Genomic DNA, 13,594 nt, shown 5'->3' with positions numbered 1-13,594 from the left:
CAAATGCTTGAGATTCGCATGCTTACTGTATTTCATCAAAAACAACAAATAAGCCACTCAGGACTTTGATAGCAGCGCCTCAAGAAATGGGTTTCATCATGTAGCAATATCACACCCTAGTGACACTTAATGGTTATGACAACTGAGGAATACTTCAAAAACAAAACTCAGATAAAAAAAAAAAAACGAAAAACATTTTATTTTACTAGCACCATTTAAAAATTAATCAGTGAGAAATGGCTGTTAAGAACACAAACCTCTAAAAACTCAATCAGCCTAAACATCAGAAATGTTCAGCACAAAGTCCAAAATAAAGACATAAGAGGAAAATCTCGAAAAGCACAACACATAAATACACAGATCGGCCTCTGTGCTGTGAGATTGTTATAGATGGACAGCAAAGGGGCAGAGAACAGGAGGGAGGAAATGGAAGATGATGAGCAGGAGAAGGAGGAGGCGGAGGACAGATTATTAACTATTTCTTATCAGCTTCAGACGTGGGTGATAAGGGATGATCGGGTTATAACGTGATCTGATCAGGACGTTCCTTTCTCCAGCTTCTCCTGGGCAGCTGTCTTTAGCCAGTTAGCCACGTGTTTTTCAATCTCCTGAGAGGTGGAAAGATGAGAAAGAAAGGCAGACATACATTAAGGTTTTTCATGTTTCTAATGCTACAACTGCTTGAGGATTGTTACCACACTATACCGCAAAGCAAAGGTGCTTCCTGGGTTAGTATGTGGTTTAAAAGGCTGGTTTTGATATGGGAAGCCTGCAATGTGTGATTTGCAAGAGTGCAGTAAGCACTTGATTTGTGATTGTGCACCACCAAGCAGCACTTAAGTGGTTGTTTTGTGCACTATGATATATGAATCACAACTAATTTGAGATTTATAGATTATATATCTATATATATGCAGGACAAATCCACAATACTGTGTAAAAATGCATTCCAGCATTTAACTGACACTTTCACAGTATAGTTTATTATATCACGAGGCAGTATTTTACAACTCTGACAGTTATTAAAGCTGGAATTACCTCATTTCTCTTTAAAAGAGACAAGGCACGCTCTGGAAATATATGGTGTAAATGCTGCAATGTAATTAACCAGCAATGTGCAGTTGCATGTATTTGACTAGAGAGTGCATCATCTTTGTTGTTAACTCATATCAGATGTTCTACTTCTAAAGTTTGGAAGTTTAATTTAAGTTCAAAAATAGCTAAAACTTCAGGTAAAATGCACTGATTAGAATTTTACTTTAAAATGTGGGCATTGTGGATTTTGTCCTCTGTTTCTTAGGCTGAAATAACGTCAGGATAGGATCTGTTTACTCTTCAAGCGCGCCTCTGTGCTGTTTTAAGACAGACATGGAAAGAGAGGAAAATATGCTTTAAAGGATTACAGCACTGACTGGTGTGTGAAGCTGCTCTGAAAAATGCTTTTCAGATTGAAAACTTCTCAGTGAGGCGTGGGTACCTGTCTGGCTTTCGTGAGCGAGCTGCGGTCTGTGACTCTTCTACTCGACATGTCAGCGCAGTGAGCAGTGTCCTTAATGAAAATTGTCTGGGCCTCCTCTCCTTCCTCAGTCCCGTCCTGCACCACCGACAGCGTCTTCCACGGGTCGATTCCTCCTGTGGAAGTGATAAAAAAAAGTCTTCAACAGTCAAGAAAGTGCTGCAGCCCTGCTGGTTATCTAAATATGTAAGAAAAGGCGGTATTCTCTGTCTCGCCTTACTTTTGTATTTTCTCTGTAAATGTGTTGACTTTGTCTGTAGTAAACCCACTCTCACCATTAACATAAAGGATTCTGTGTGTGTGGGGGTTGTCTCCTCCGTAGTAAGTGTTTGTGAAGGCGATGCGAGCAGGCAGGGAATGCTGGGAAATACCAAACAGCGTGGTACAGAGCTTAGTCTGATCCTGCAGGGTCAACATCCCAGAGAAAGGACAAGTGGCGTCCTCACAAGTCTGGTCTACAAACATGAAAAGAAAAAAATCACGTATGATAAAGAAGTGTTAGTGTGTGTGTGTGTGTGTGTGTGTGTGTGTGTGTGTGTGTGTGTACATGTCTACATGACTTTGTGAGGACAGAAAATTGGCATGCCACTATACTTGTGGGGGACAACAGTCACTTATGGGGACAAGATGCCTATCTCCACAAGATTGAAGGCATTTTCCAGGCTCAAAATGCTGTTTTAGTGTCAGGGTTACAATTAGGTTATGGTTAGGTTTAGGCTAAGGGTTAGGCATTCATTTTCTGATGGTTAGAGTACGCAGCTAGGGAAAGCATTATGTTAATTATGTTAATTACGCTAATATATGAAAACAAGTGTCTGTGTGTGTTTGTGTTGTACAGAAGCCAAATTCAGTGCATGTCTGGTAGGTCCACTGTCTCTCTCCTCTTCTGCCGGCATGGACTGACGTGTCCATCAGATCCTTCATTGATTTCTCATAGGAGATGTCCAAACACGGCTCCTTACTGGTGAATCGGTAAATCTGTCAAGTGCAGAAACACATGCAAAGAGACAAAAAAGAAAAGAAACAAAACTAGTAGACAGATGTTGTGGGAGTTGCATAAGGGTAAAGGCATAAAGGAATCACAAATGCTTGCACTGCTTGTTTTTAGCTCTGAGAGGGACAGCAGACATACAGGAAAATGGCTCAGCAGTGACATCTGGTGGCCACATATCGACATGTAAAGGGGGAGAAGGAGCCCGCTCTGTTCTCCATACCTGTGAGAGTTTAACAAGGCGGTTGTAGGCTTCCATCCCATCCTGATATTCCTGGCTGTTGTTGGCCATTATGCCACAGAGCTCATTTATCGACATGAGTACCCCCTCTTCATTGTACTGCACTGCTCCCATGAAAATGTCGGCCAAGCTTTCCATCAGCTCAATCTAAAGTAAAGGAATATGTTATTGTCCACTTGCATAAAAACTGGAAAGAGATAGATACAAATAAAGGAAAGAGTTAAAGAGAAAGAAAACAGGATTAAAATAAAGGAAAGAGTTAAAGAGAAAGAAAACAGGATTAAATGAGGAAAAATATCGATTGCCAACTAGGAGACTACGTGGAAATAATTTGAAAAGTATGTCTGTGAAGGTTCTCAGTCATCCAGGTCATCGTAGTCAAAGGAGCTTGTAAAGAAAAGCTTCTGGACTTCTTTAAATTGCTTGAAGACGGTTTACGACACCAACTCTCTGCCATCTATAATCCAGTTTTGAGTTCCCTTCCCAGACGCCTTAACGCCCACTCACATCCTGGGCCATCTGATCTTAGGAATTCACATGATAAGGTGGGGCCAGGTTTCACAATGAACTCATCCGAAACTCTGGCTGATTGGGACCCACACCCAGTTTCACACCTTGGCTCAGGCGAGTAGAGGATCATCAGGGGGTCCTTTTGTCCCTCTGTGGGGGGATACTCCCACTAGGTTTATATCTGGGACTCTCCACCATTTGACCTTAGAACTGAAGAAGCTTCTTGGATGAGAGGTGAAACGTCTTCAAGTAACTTAAAGAAGTGGAAAAGTACACTAATATTTGAAGCCCAGTGTTCAAATAAGAGAGCAAAATAGATTTAGTGAGCAAATTTAATGCTTAAACTAATGAACATACAGAAATAACTTGTTAACTTTAGATGATAAATACTAAAAAGTGAATGATATTAATGGAAAGTTAAAAGTAATGAATAAATGGTAACAAGAGATTAACATGAAAAGTTGAATCTGTGTACAGTGTTTGTTAACCAGCCTAAACACTTTGACAGCCCACACGCAGTCAATACAAGTAGGCAAATAATTAAGCCCACTTTATGTATACTACTACTTAAAAAACTCTTTCATTTGACCTGGACTGTGAAAGCAGGGCTAGGTCTAAAAAGAGAGCTTTCCCAGGGATCTGGAGAAGCCATGAACTGCTATGGCCAGCAGTTTAGTGGCCACATTATATTGAATGTGAAAAGTAAAGGAGGCTTGCATCCTCTTTCAGTTCAGGTTTTACACATCAGGGTATTATCAGGACATTATTTGGAAGGGCTGCTTCCTCAGAAAGCTACTTTCTCTTTATCTGTGTGACAGATCAGATAACGTTTGGTTGAAAATGGGTTATGAAATATGAAAGTGATCCCAAGCACAGCAGCAAATCTACAGCAGAATAGTTGAAAAAGCAAATAATCAAAGTGCTGGAATGGACCACTGGTCCAATTGAAATGCTATGGTGGGACCTTAAGCGGGCTGTGCATAAATAAATGCCTGCAAACTTCAAACAACTGAATCAACATTGCAAAGAAGAGTGGGCCACACTTCCACCAGAACAATGTGAGAGCTTGAAAAAGACATACAGAAAACAGACACTTCAAGTTACTGCTGCTAAAAGTGGTTCTACAAGCTAATAAATCATGGCGTGTGCTCTACACACTGCTTCTGCTTTTTGGGGTTAGCTTTTGTTGTTGCTGTTGTTTTTCATTTCTGTTTTCTGGCCTCAGAAAGGATCATGCTAGTACATACAGAACACCTAATGGCTAACACGGCGGTCCACAAGAAGAACTGTTGACAGTACACGCTTTAAGTTCCATTTTTGAACCTCATGTCATGACTCCCATTTTGAGCACCCTCTTCAGTAAAGTCTGGACTCAGTGACCCATAGCTCTTTATTAGGCAGGCAATGTCATGGTCCTGAGTCTGCTGACTCAGTGTTTTGTGTTTCTTTATGCTTTTGTTTATTCTGAGTATGTATTCTGTTATGATTTGTTAGGTTTCTGTTCTGTGCCTGCCCTGGTCACACTGTCTGCTTGTGAATCTGTCTGTTTAGTTCAGTGTCATGTCTGGTTCTCTGTGTCTGAGTTTCCTGTTTTATTCTGAAGGTCCCCGTCTCATGTGAGTGTGTTCAATTTACGTTTCCCCTGTCCCGTCAGCTCCGATTTCTCCCAGGTGTGTTGCCCACCTGTCTCTCTCATCACCAGTCCACTGCCTGCATTTTGGGTCCGTTTCCTCCTTCACCACATGGCTCGCCCCGGCAGCCATGATAGGCAAATGAATAATTTTGAATTAACCTCCATATTTGTTTAAATATATTTAGCAAGAGAGCAACACTCTGGACAAGTACCATATTATGTTTTGCAGTGAAGGTCTCGCAACTACAGCTTTGGCATTTTACCATCAAGTTGAACTTTGCAATAAAATGCAATAGTATACCTGACAGTTGTCCTATGTTTATCACAGAAAGACTGTAGACAGGTTTAAAATAAAGCTGCGCTTTCTTTTTCACATGATTGCAAAGGTTCAAACAGCTTATTACCAGCATACAGTGGGAAAAGAAAGTTATCACAAAAAAGTATATATTTAATTTTTTTAAAAAGCAAAAAATGAACAGAACTGCGTGAACAAGAGCTTGGTGTCCATCAAAGCATGTCATCACCTGATCATAAGGATCCTTGGGGATTTGACAGCATCCAAAGTCTGAGGCTACCTGGTTGATATTTCCACTCATCAGAGCTTCTTTCACTGCAGCAAACGCTTCACGCACTTTAGACAGACACTGCAGGAAGTGGATGGTGTGAAGTTAACAGACAAAAGTAACAGACTAAAATCTAATCCCTGACACATGATGCACAGATGGTGGCAGACTTCTCACCTTCTCTGAGCCACCAACTGCCTCATTCAACAGGCTCAAGCCAACAACCTGAAATAGAGGAAAGGGCAGATATGTGATTCAAAAGGAAATGAACTTCAGTAGACACCTTAGTTGTTTGGAGGGATGTAGGTACAACAGAGGAACCTAAGGTCAAGTTCTGGTTATGGAGGAACCTTTGTGGTGTACTGACATCAGAAGGGAAAAACTGGACTTGATCACAGTTACTTCTTTGATGGTGAAAAACACATTCAGCCCATAAGAGTCAGCGATGAAAACACAAAGAAATCAATAATAATTAAATGAATGGTGATATTAAATCCTGTGACCATGGTTTGTGTCGTATTACGTTGTTATACTCAGAAAAGTCCAGCTTTGCCTTGACTGGAGCAGAGGAGGCCACAGCTCCATACACCAGATTGGGAAACTGCAGTACAGAGCGAGAGAAGACACACAAAAACAATTAATATATTTCTGTTGAGTTTACATGATTTTTGTAAAACATGAGGATCAATGTTAACAACCCGATAATCTATACATGTCTTTATATCCAAAACTTAACATGTAACATTCCTCTCCACACTGTTACACTACCTAACACATGACTCCGCTTAATATGGTGACTGAGCTTGGTTTAGCTCCTTGCTTTTGCTATACAGGGACTAATGCAGCAGTCAAATCCATACTTGAAAGTGGCTTCATCCTCAGATGTTCTAAAAGTATTTCCTAAAATCTTCTTTACCAAACACCACTTAAAGACTTCATCTTTCTTTGGGAATGAATTCATGGAGAGCTGCATGCAGGCTATGAAGAGTGGAAGCAGCAATCGATGTACTTTTATATATATGAATATATGCTCCTTCCTGATTTCTTTTGCATATTTCTCACATTTGCAAGTGTCAGATCATCAAAGAAATTCTAATATTAAACAAAGATAACCAGAGTAAATACAAAATTGCAGTTTTGAATATTTATTTATTGGTTAAGTGCTTTTAAGAAGTAGTTTTTTTAGTGTATTAAAAGCTATCCAGACCTACATGATCCTCTTTTTAAAAGGTAATTGCCCACTAAAACTAATAACTGGTTGTGCCACCTTTGGCAGCAAGAACTGCAATCAAATGTTTTTGATAACTAATAATATGAGTCTTTCACATCACTTTGGAGGAACTGGAGGATTTTTGAGCATGAACGGCCTCTTTAAGGTCATGCCAAACATCATGATTCTGGACTTTGACTAGGCCACTCCAAACCCTGACGGCCAGACATTCTCCTTCAGGATTTTCTGGTAAAGTGCAGAAAAGCTTTGGTGCCCCCCCCCCCCCTTATTACCTGAAATCACTATTTAAAATACTGCATTTTGTATGTACTCTGCTTATATTTGGCTAATATTAAAATTAGTTTGATTATCTAAAATATGCAATTCAACATGTGAAAGATATGTTAAAAAATCTGAAAGTGGGGAACACTTCTTCATAATGTAGCTGATTTTAGTCTTTTTATGGGATTTACTAACAAAACCATAGAGGTAGCATAGTAACGTCATGACCTCAGAAAGGGTACTGATTAACTCTTTGTCTAGAAAATCATTGCACAAGAGTAACCACAAATATTCACTTAAAGAATCATCTTCTTTTAGTTTGTGGACTTGAAAATGTAAGTAAAAAAAAAAGCAAGTGATACATTCATATAGTAAGATGAGATTCAGTACTTTCTTATCTCCTCAGGGTATAAACAGAAGAGCATCTATGAATTATTGCCTGTCTACAGTTCTTCGGAAACAAATGACTCACGCTGTGTTTTTCCCTAAACTAGATCTTTCCTGTCAGTATGAAATACAAATATGTTGCTCTGATCTGTTTTTGTAAAATGATATAGAACAAATATCTCAGTCACAGTATCAGGAATAAGAAGTGTTGTTCCAGAAGAACAGTCAATAAGCTCTAAAATCTTTCTCTGTCTTTTATAGGATTAGTTTTTAAAGATTGTGAGGTGCTGTATTTTAAAGTTTGAAGCCTTATGCATCTTTGAATGCTTCCATATGTAAACCATGTCCTGTACCTTTCCTCTGAACCAGGCTGATAGAGCTCCAGAGTATGAGCCTCCGAAGCTGATCCATGTGTTTCTGTGCGTCAGATTGAAGTTTTGGCTGATGTACTGGTGGAATGCAGCCAGGTCAGTAAGTCTGAATGAAAAGAAACAAATTACAAAAAATAAAGTGCACATGCATCTAAAGAGGTCTGCACAAAAGTCACGAAGACAAATGTAATCAGATAGATGAAACGACAGAGAGATACTTGGAATCAAATGTACAAAATTACATTAGATTTGCCTGACTTACAAATAAAATTACTGATAGTCTATGTCCTAATGAATCCTAAGATAGACAGGTGTGCATTCATATGCAGGAGAAATGCGATGGGAAAGATACACATTTGCATGATGAACACCCACACACACACCCACGCACACACACACACACACACACACACACTGGTAGAGAGTCAGCACTAACGCCTGCTGGCTGCTTAGGTCTGCCAGGTTCTCTGTTTTGAGGCCATCAGGGTTAATGCTGTCACCATAGAAACGATGCTCCAGAGCCAGAAGTAGAGCACCGTGCTCTTCAGCCATGTCACTATGGTGACCTGGGAAAACATGTTCGAAGCAGATAAGATTCATTTTGAAGCAAGCCCTAATATTTTTTTAGAGATGCAGGTACGGTACACGAGAGGCTTAAAAGTGAGTGTAACTTTAAAAAGTTACAAAGTGTCATGTGTCCAGCTACACTGTCCTGCTACAGTCTGAGCAAAAAATATGGAAACTATTAAGTGGTAACTAATGACTATTTGCACTATTGATCAATTTTATACAAACAAGATGATGCAGTTTAATAAATAAAAGTTTATAATATTCAATCACATAGAACCACGATGTACTGTAGATACAAAACTATGTTAAATATACACTAACTGGACACAAAATGTAGAAATCTAACAAAAGACATACAGAGACGCATTGATTATAACATGATTCCTAGAAAATATGAATAATTATGAAATTCTAATTAATTGAAATAGCTGCAGCTCTGTGCTTTTTTACAAACTTTGACCTTTACCGTGAAAGATTTAAGCTCTGTAATTAATTTGATTTCGGGTGGAAGTGTATTTATAGATAACAGGCTTTTACAGAGAATGCTGATCTTCTCCATATTGCTGTGACATTTTACACTTCCTGTTCACTATTCTCCTAACGATTCTTCTTCTCTTTGGTCATTTCTTGAAAGAGGCTCTGGGGCTAGACTGTTTGCACATTTGAAGACAAATTTCAGAAAACACGAATGAATGAACTCTCGATATATATATTTTTTTCATTAAAATATGACAGTGGTGCCATCAGAAAGGCTTTTCATCTATAATCTTCTTGATATATGAATGGTGACGGTGATGATTGAGCCTGTACTGCCATACAATGTGAAAAACAAGAAAATATCAAAATGATAGCGTTGAATTAGCTGTGAAAATAAGTATAATTTCTTGTCAACCATCATTTTGGCATTGTGCTTAGAAAAATCCTAAATGATCTAAACTATTATCAAAATAATGAACTAATGATTTATAAAAACCAACATCTACATGTAGCTAATAGCTATAGCCATTCAAATACAGCCTCCTCCCTGACCTTGCTGGACCTATTAATCACTTTCCTTATTTTCTGTCATAAATGCACTGTGACTGCTGTCTGTGCTCATATTAAACATGGCCGGTGTTTATAAAAATTAGGTCAGTGTATGAGTTGTAGTAATCGCTGTGAGGATAAAGCTCACAGGCTTCAGACTGATCTAAATCCTCAGTATTAGACTTTTTTTTTTCTGTGATTGGATCTGTATGATGTCATAGAAAAGGGATAACTATAATAAAAAGTATGCATTTTATTTATATACACCTTTCAAGACACTCAGTGGTAAAAGCAATTAAATAACAAAATCACAGTATGGACAAACTGACAAACTGACTGAATTAAACATCAGAGGTTCATAAAATTAAAATTAAACAGAAAAAGCAAGTTTAAAAAAAGTCTGTTTTAAGGCTTGCTTTAAAGATAGGGAGAGAACCAGTGTCGCAAATGTGGAGAGAGTTACAAAGACAAGGGGCCAATCGGCTGAAAGCCCATGGTGGTGAGGCGAGCAGATCAGGAAGATGTTAGAGAACGTGAGGGAGTGGCAATGTGCAGAGTATTAGTGACATGGGATATCATTAATATGACGATCTCTGCAACACACTTTCTGGCTATATGAGTACTGAAGCTCTGCTTACCAGCTTTTCAAGTATTCTGTTTATGTGGGGAAGCCAATCAGAAGAAAGGTTGCTTATAGGAAAAATGGACGAAAAGGGGAAGGGAGGAGGAGTTCAAAGATCTTGCAAAATGACTCTATTAATATATAATAGGTCTTCTTTAAAGTTTTGTCGTTGTTAAACAACAATCTACGTAATATTAATGATTAGTGATCTACTGTATATTACAAAATTGTTCCACAGTATATTTTTAGCAGTAAAGTATGATAACAGGTGAATTTAGTATAGAAGCACTGTGTCTGTGTGTTTTAAAATTGTAACCCAGTACCAACATCTACTTTTTCCTAGGTCTCCTATACACGCTTCTCTGGGGGATTACGGGTACTTACAAAACAAGTTTTAGGGTACAAAAAAGACAAAACACAGATATACTCGCAGATGAGCATCACTTTACCTCCAAAGTTTGATTATTAATTCATTATGTTGCCAGTTCTTTGAGTGTTTTGAACACTGATTTCATATGCGTGTCTGATCTGTGAAAGGCACAAACAGGTGACGATATGTGCTGTATTTTACACTACCTGTCAGAACATCATACTCAACGAGGGGCCCTTCTCCCCCAATGTAGAGAAACACCGGGCCATCAGGATGCTGCCAGTATGCCTCATTCACAAAGAACCTCTGGAGGACATTGAGAAAAGTACAAGAAGAAAGACATGCTTTATTTATGCTCGCCCAAACCGGCAGCAGTGCACATTCAAGGACTTGCTCTGAGTAATCCTTTACTTGATGCTGGAGTGGGCAAATTTGCACATTGGCAGCCTCAAATGGCTGCAAGAGCTAAATGAGGCCGAACATTTCAGTTCATGCTGTCAGGAAACGCCACCCTGTCACTCCCTGCTGAATCAGGAGTGATGAAAAAAGTTCATCTAGTCTACATTTCTCTGAATGGACCGCTCACTCTCTGCTTCTTAAGAACCACAGCAACTCAGTTTAGCTCTTATCTCCACAACAAAGTGAAAGCAGCAGGGTTCAGTGGGACGGGACACTTGCTCTGCTGCACGCAGCCTATTTTGCGATTTGAGCTGACAGGGCATCTGTTTTATCAGCATCACTGCAATCCAAGCAGTCTTCAGAAATATCACACGATGGCATCTTCTCCAGTGCTTTAAATAAATTATGGCCTCCTTTTGGTTCACAGGATCTGACTGATGGAAGAGTTCTCTTATCGTTAACATAGATTTTCAAAGACCTCTCAAACATCAAGCCTTTAATTATCAGCACCATGCACTCGCACTGGAGAGGTCTGTGCCCAGAAGTGAAATGTAAATTTAGAGTCATATTTAAAAAGTAGAAAATGGATATCGTCCATATTTAGCCAAGCCGACATTTGATTCTCTTTGATGCGATGCCTACAGATAAGATAAGACGATATACGGAAATAACATCAAAAACTAACATTTCGTAATATTCTTCATTATCTTTAAAAAAAAAATCCCTAATAACATAACCACACCATTTCAAATCCAAAATATTAAAAAAGGGGACGAGATGCTCCTAAGGGAGTGACAGGCAGACTCTATCTTTGATCAAACCTCTGGCATGCTCTATTATTTTGTCTGTTTAAATGTCATGCCAAAGTTGGAAGAAGCTCTCTGAGGCCTTCAAAGACAAGCTCGAGCTTATTAGTCTAACAGAGAATAAAAAATGATTTCTAAATTTCAAACAAAGGAAACAAAACTTGAAGTTGGTCTGGACTTGGACTGGCTACTTCAGCAAATTCAGCGCGAGAAAAGACAACCTGAAATAGAAATTCTCAAGAACCACAAAATATTATCAGAGAACCTGCAAATAACTCTTGCAAATGGTGATACCTAAAAATGCAAATTTTACACATACAAAGCAGGCGTTATGAAATGATGTGCTCTGAAGGGAAATGTGTTTGCTGCATACTAAAAATAGCATGTTGGGAGAAGAACCAACTATGAAGCACTGTGGTGGAAATGTTCTTCTGCATCAAGTCAACAAGTGCTTGAAAATAATAAGATTGTTTATCTGAAGGTTTGAGCTGAACCTTTTGTAATGATAAAAATTCTAAACACGCTGCCAAATTCAGTGAAAAACTCAGATGTGAATCCAAGTGGGAATCAAAGATGTCAAAAAAGTCATTACAAAACACCTGTAAGAAGTTATTTTTGCTAGAGCAATAGCAAAATTTCCTTTTCCCACATATGATTATTTTATATATTTTTCAGTTACATAAAAGTTTTGTTGTTTTTTTAAAAAAAAACCTCATTAAGTCTTTTTCTTTTAACTGCCTTTAAGTGAATAACCTTTACGTGCAGGCAGGGGTGTGAAGCATTAAAGCATTGCTCAGCGTTCCTCTACCTGAGGGAAGGTGTTGCTATTTTGTTGGTTGAAATGGTTCAGGGGCTGGACAATCCAACCCTCCTTCACGTGGTGGAGAGGCTGATGAAGACTGACTGTGAGCTTCAGGAGAAGCTGCTTGTTTTTCTGAAGCTGGTTGTCACGTGCACGCCTCTTGATCATCCTCAGAATCTGTCCTGTTAGCAAAAAACAACAAACAAAAAAAACATAGGACAGAAAAACAACTGTGAAACTGCTTAAATTAATGAATCGAAACTTGAATAGTTTGTAATCTAAATCATAAGCTAAACATAATTTATGCAAAATAATGGAGAACTTGGCACCGTCTTAGCTCTGTTGGCCAGATTAGTGATATGAACAGGTGAACCATATTTTGTTTTATCTAAACAACTGATTGATCCTCATGTGACTGAAGATGATGAATGAATCCAAATTTGTCTGTCATGGACTGCCCAGCGTGGGATCATCTTGACAGAGAACAGAGCAAAAGGCAGAAACATCCAAAAAAGAGCTTTGAATGACATTCAAGAAGTCTAGAGAAATATTCCTGAAGACTATTTAAAGAAATTACAAAAAAGTTTGACCAAGAGGGTTCAAGCTGTGTTGAAGAATAAATTCATAGAATTGTAAAAAACCCTGTTTTTGCCTTATATACTATATTGTATACATTTTAAACATTTTAATAAGCAGTTATTTCTTAATTCCCTAGGAAATTATGAAGCAATAAGGAATTGGTCAAGGCCTGTGCACAGTACTTTATATCAAGATCTAAAGTATCACATTTAGTGGAATTTTCATTAACTCACCAGAATAAACAAAGTTTAAAAGTAGCAGAGGAAGGAGACAGCGCAATGTTAAGAAATTCATCTTAAATGCTATATCCACTCTGTAACACACAAGACGTCACTCTATGGGTCCCATATATAGTCCCTGAAGGGCTCCTGTGTGTGTGTGTGTGTGTGTGTGTGTGTGTGTGTGTGTGTGTGCGTGCGTGCGTGCGTGCGTGCGTGCGTGCGTGCGCACTAATAAAAACTGCTCAGCAGAAATGAGCATCAGCCTCGTCCTGTAATTAGACCTCTCTGCTTTGTAACAGCTTTTTTCTGAATGGTTGAGTTACAGAGGGCAGTTTTCAACTTTTTGCGGCTTCCTAATTGGGAGTAGTGAGAGAGACTATCCTATGTCCACACAGAGGCTAAGTTCATATCTATCTATCTATCTAGCTATCTATCTATCTATCTATCTATCTATCTATCTATCTATCTATCTATCTATCTATCTATCTATCTATC

At 38.7% G+C, this 13,594-nt stretch overlaps 1 protein-coding gene across 1 annotated transcript; it reads right to left on the bottom strand.

Annotated features, from left to right (window-relative positions):
- Nucleotides 1–536: 536 nt before the first annotated feature.
- On the bottom strand, nt 537–13,172 carry prss16 (serine protease 16). The gene is made up of 13 exons (XM_085371498.1): nt 13,112–13,172; nt 12,306–12,481; nt 10,499–10,598; nt 8,141–8,270; nt 7,687–7,810; nt 5,978–6,055; nt 5,632–5,679; nt 5,416–5,535; nt 2,731–2,895; nt 2,353–2,494; nt 1,792–1,971; nt 1,478–1,632; nt 537–608 (listed from the first exon to the last, which is right to left on the bottom strand). The coding sequence occupies exons 1-13, from the start codon at nt 13,170–13,172 to the stop codon at nt 537–539; spliced, it is 1,551 nt and encodes a 516-aa protein (XP_085227624.1).
- Between the last annotated feature and the right edge of the window lie 422 nt (nt 13,173–13,594).

The sequence above is a fragment of the Diplotaxodon limnothrissa genome, linkage group LG14 (assembly GCF_057381915.1).
Source record: "Diplotaxodon limnothrissa isolate DT_005_m linkage group LG14, D_limnothrissa_male_GT1.1, whole genome shotgun sequence".
Taxonomy (NCBI): Eukaryota; Metazoa; Chordata; class Actinopteri; order Cichliformes; family Cichlidae; genus Diplotaxodon; species Diplotaxodon limnothrissa.
The sequence above is the reverse complement of the archived record's forward strand: the minus strand, read 5'-3'. Positions and strand labels throughout refer to the sequence as shown.

Bases quoted from the DNA above. Each gene is read 5' to 3' on its own strand.
- prss16 (XM_085371498.1), bottom strand. From the start codon at position 13,172: ATGAATTTCTTAACATTGCGCTGTCTCCTTCCTCTGCTACTTTTAAAC. The intron at 8,271-10,498 runs GTAGTGTAAAAT...ATGTTTTCCCAG, and splicing joins TGAGTATGATGTTCTGACAG to GTCACCATAGTGACATGGCT. The intron at 1,972-2,352 runs GTACAACACAAA...TCATGTTTGTAG, and splicing joins ATGCACTGAATTTGGCTTCT to ACCAGACTTGTGAGGACGCC.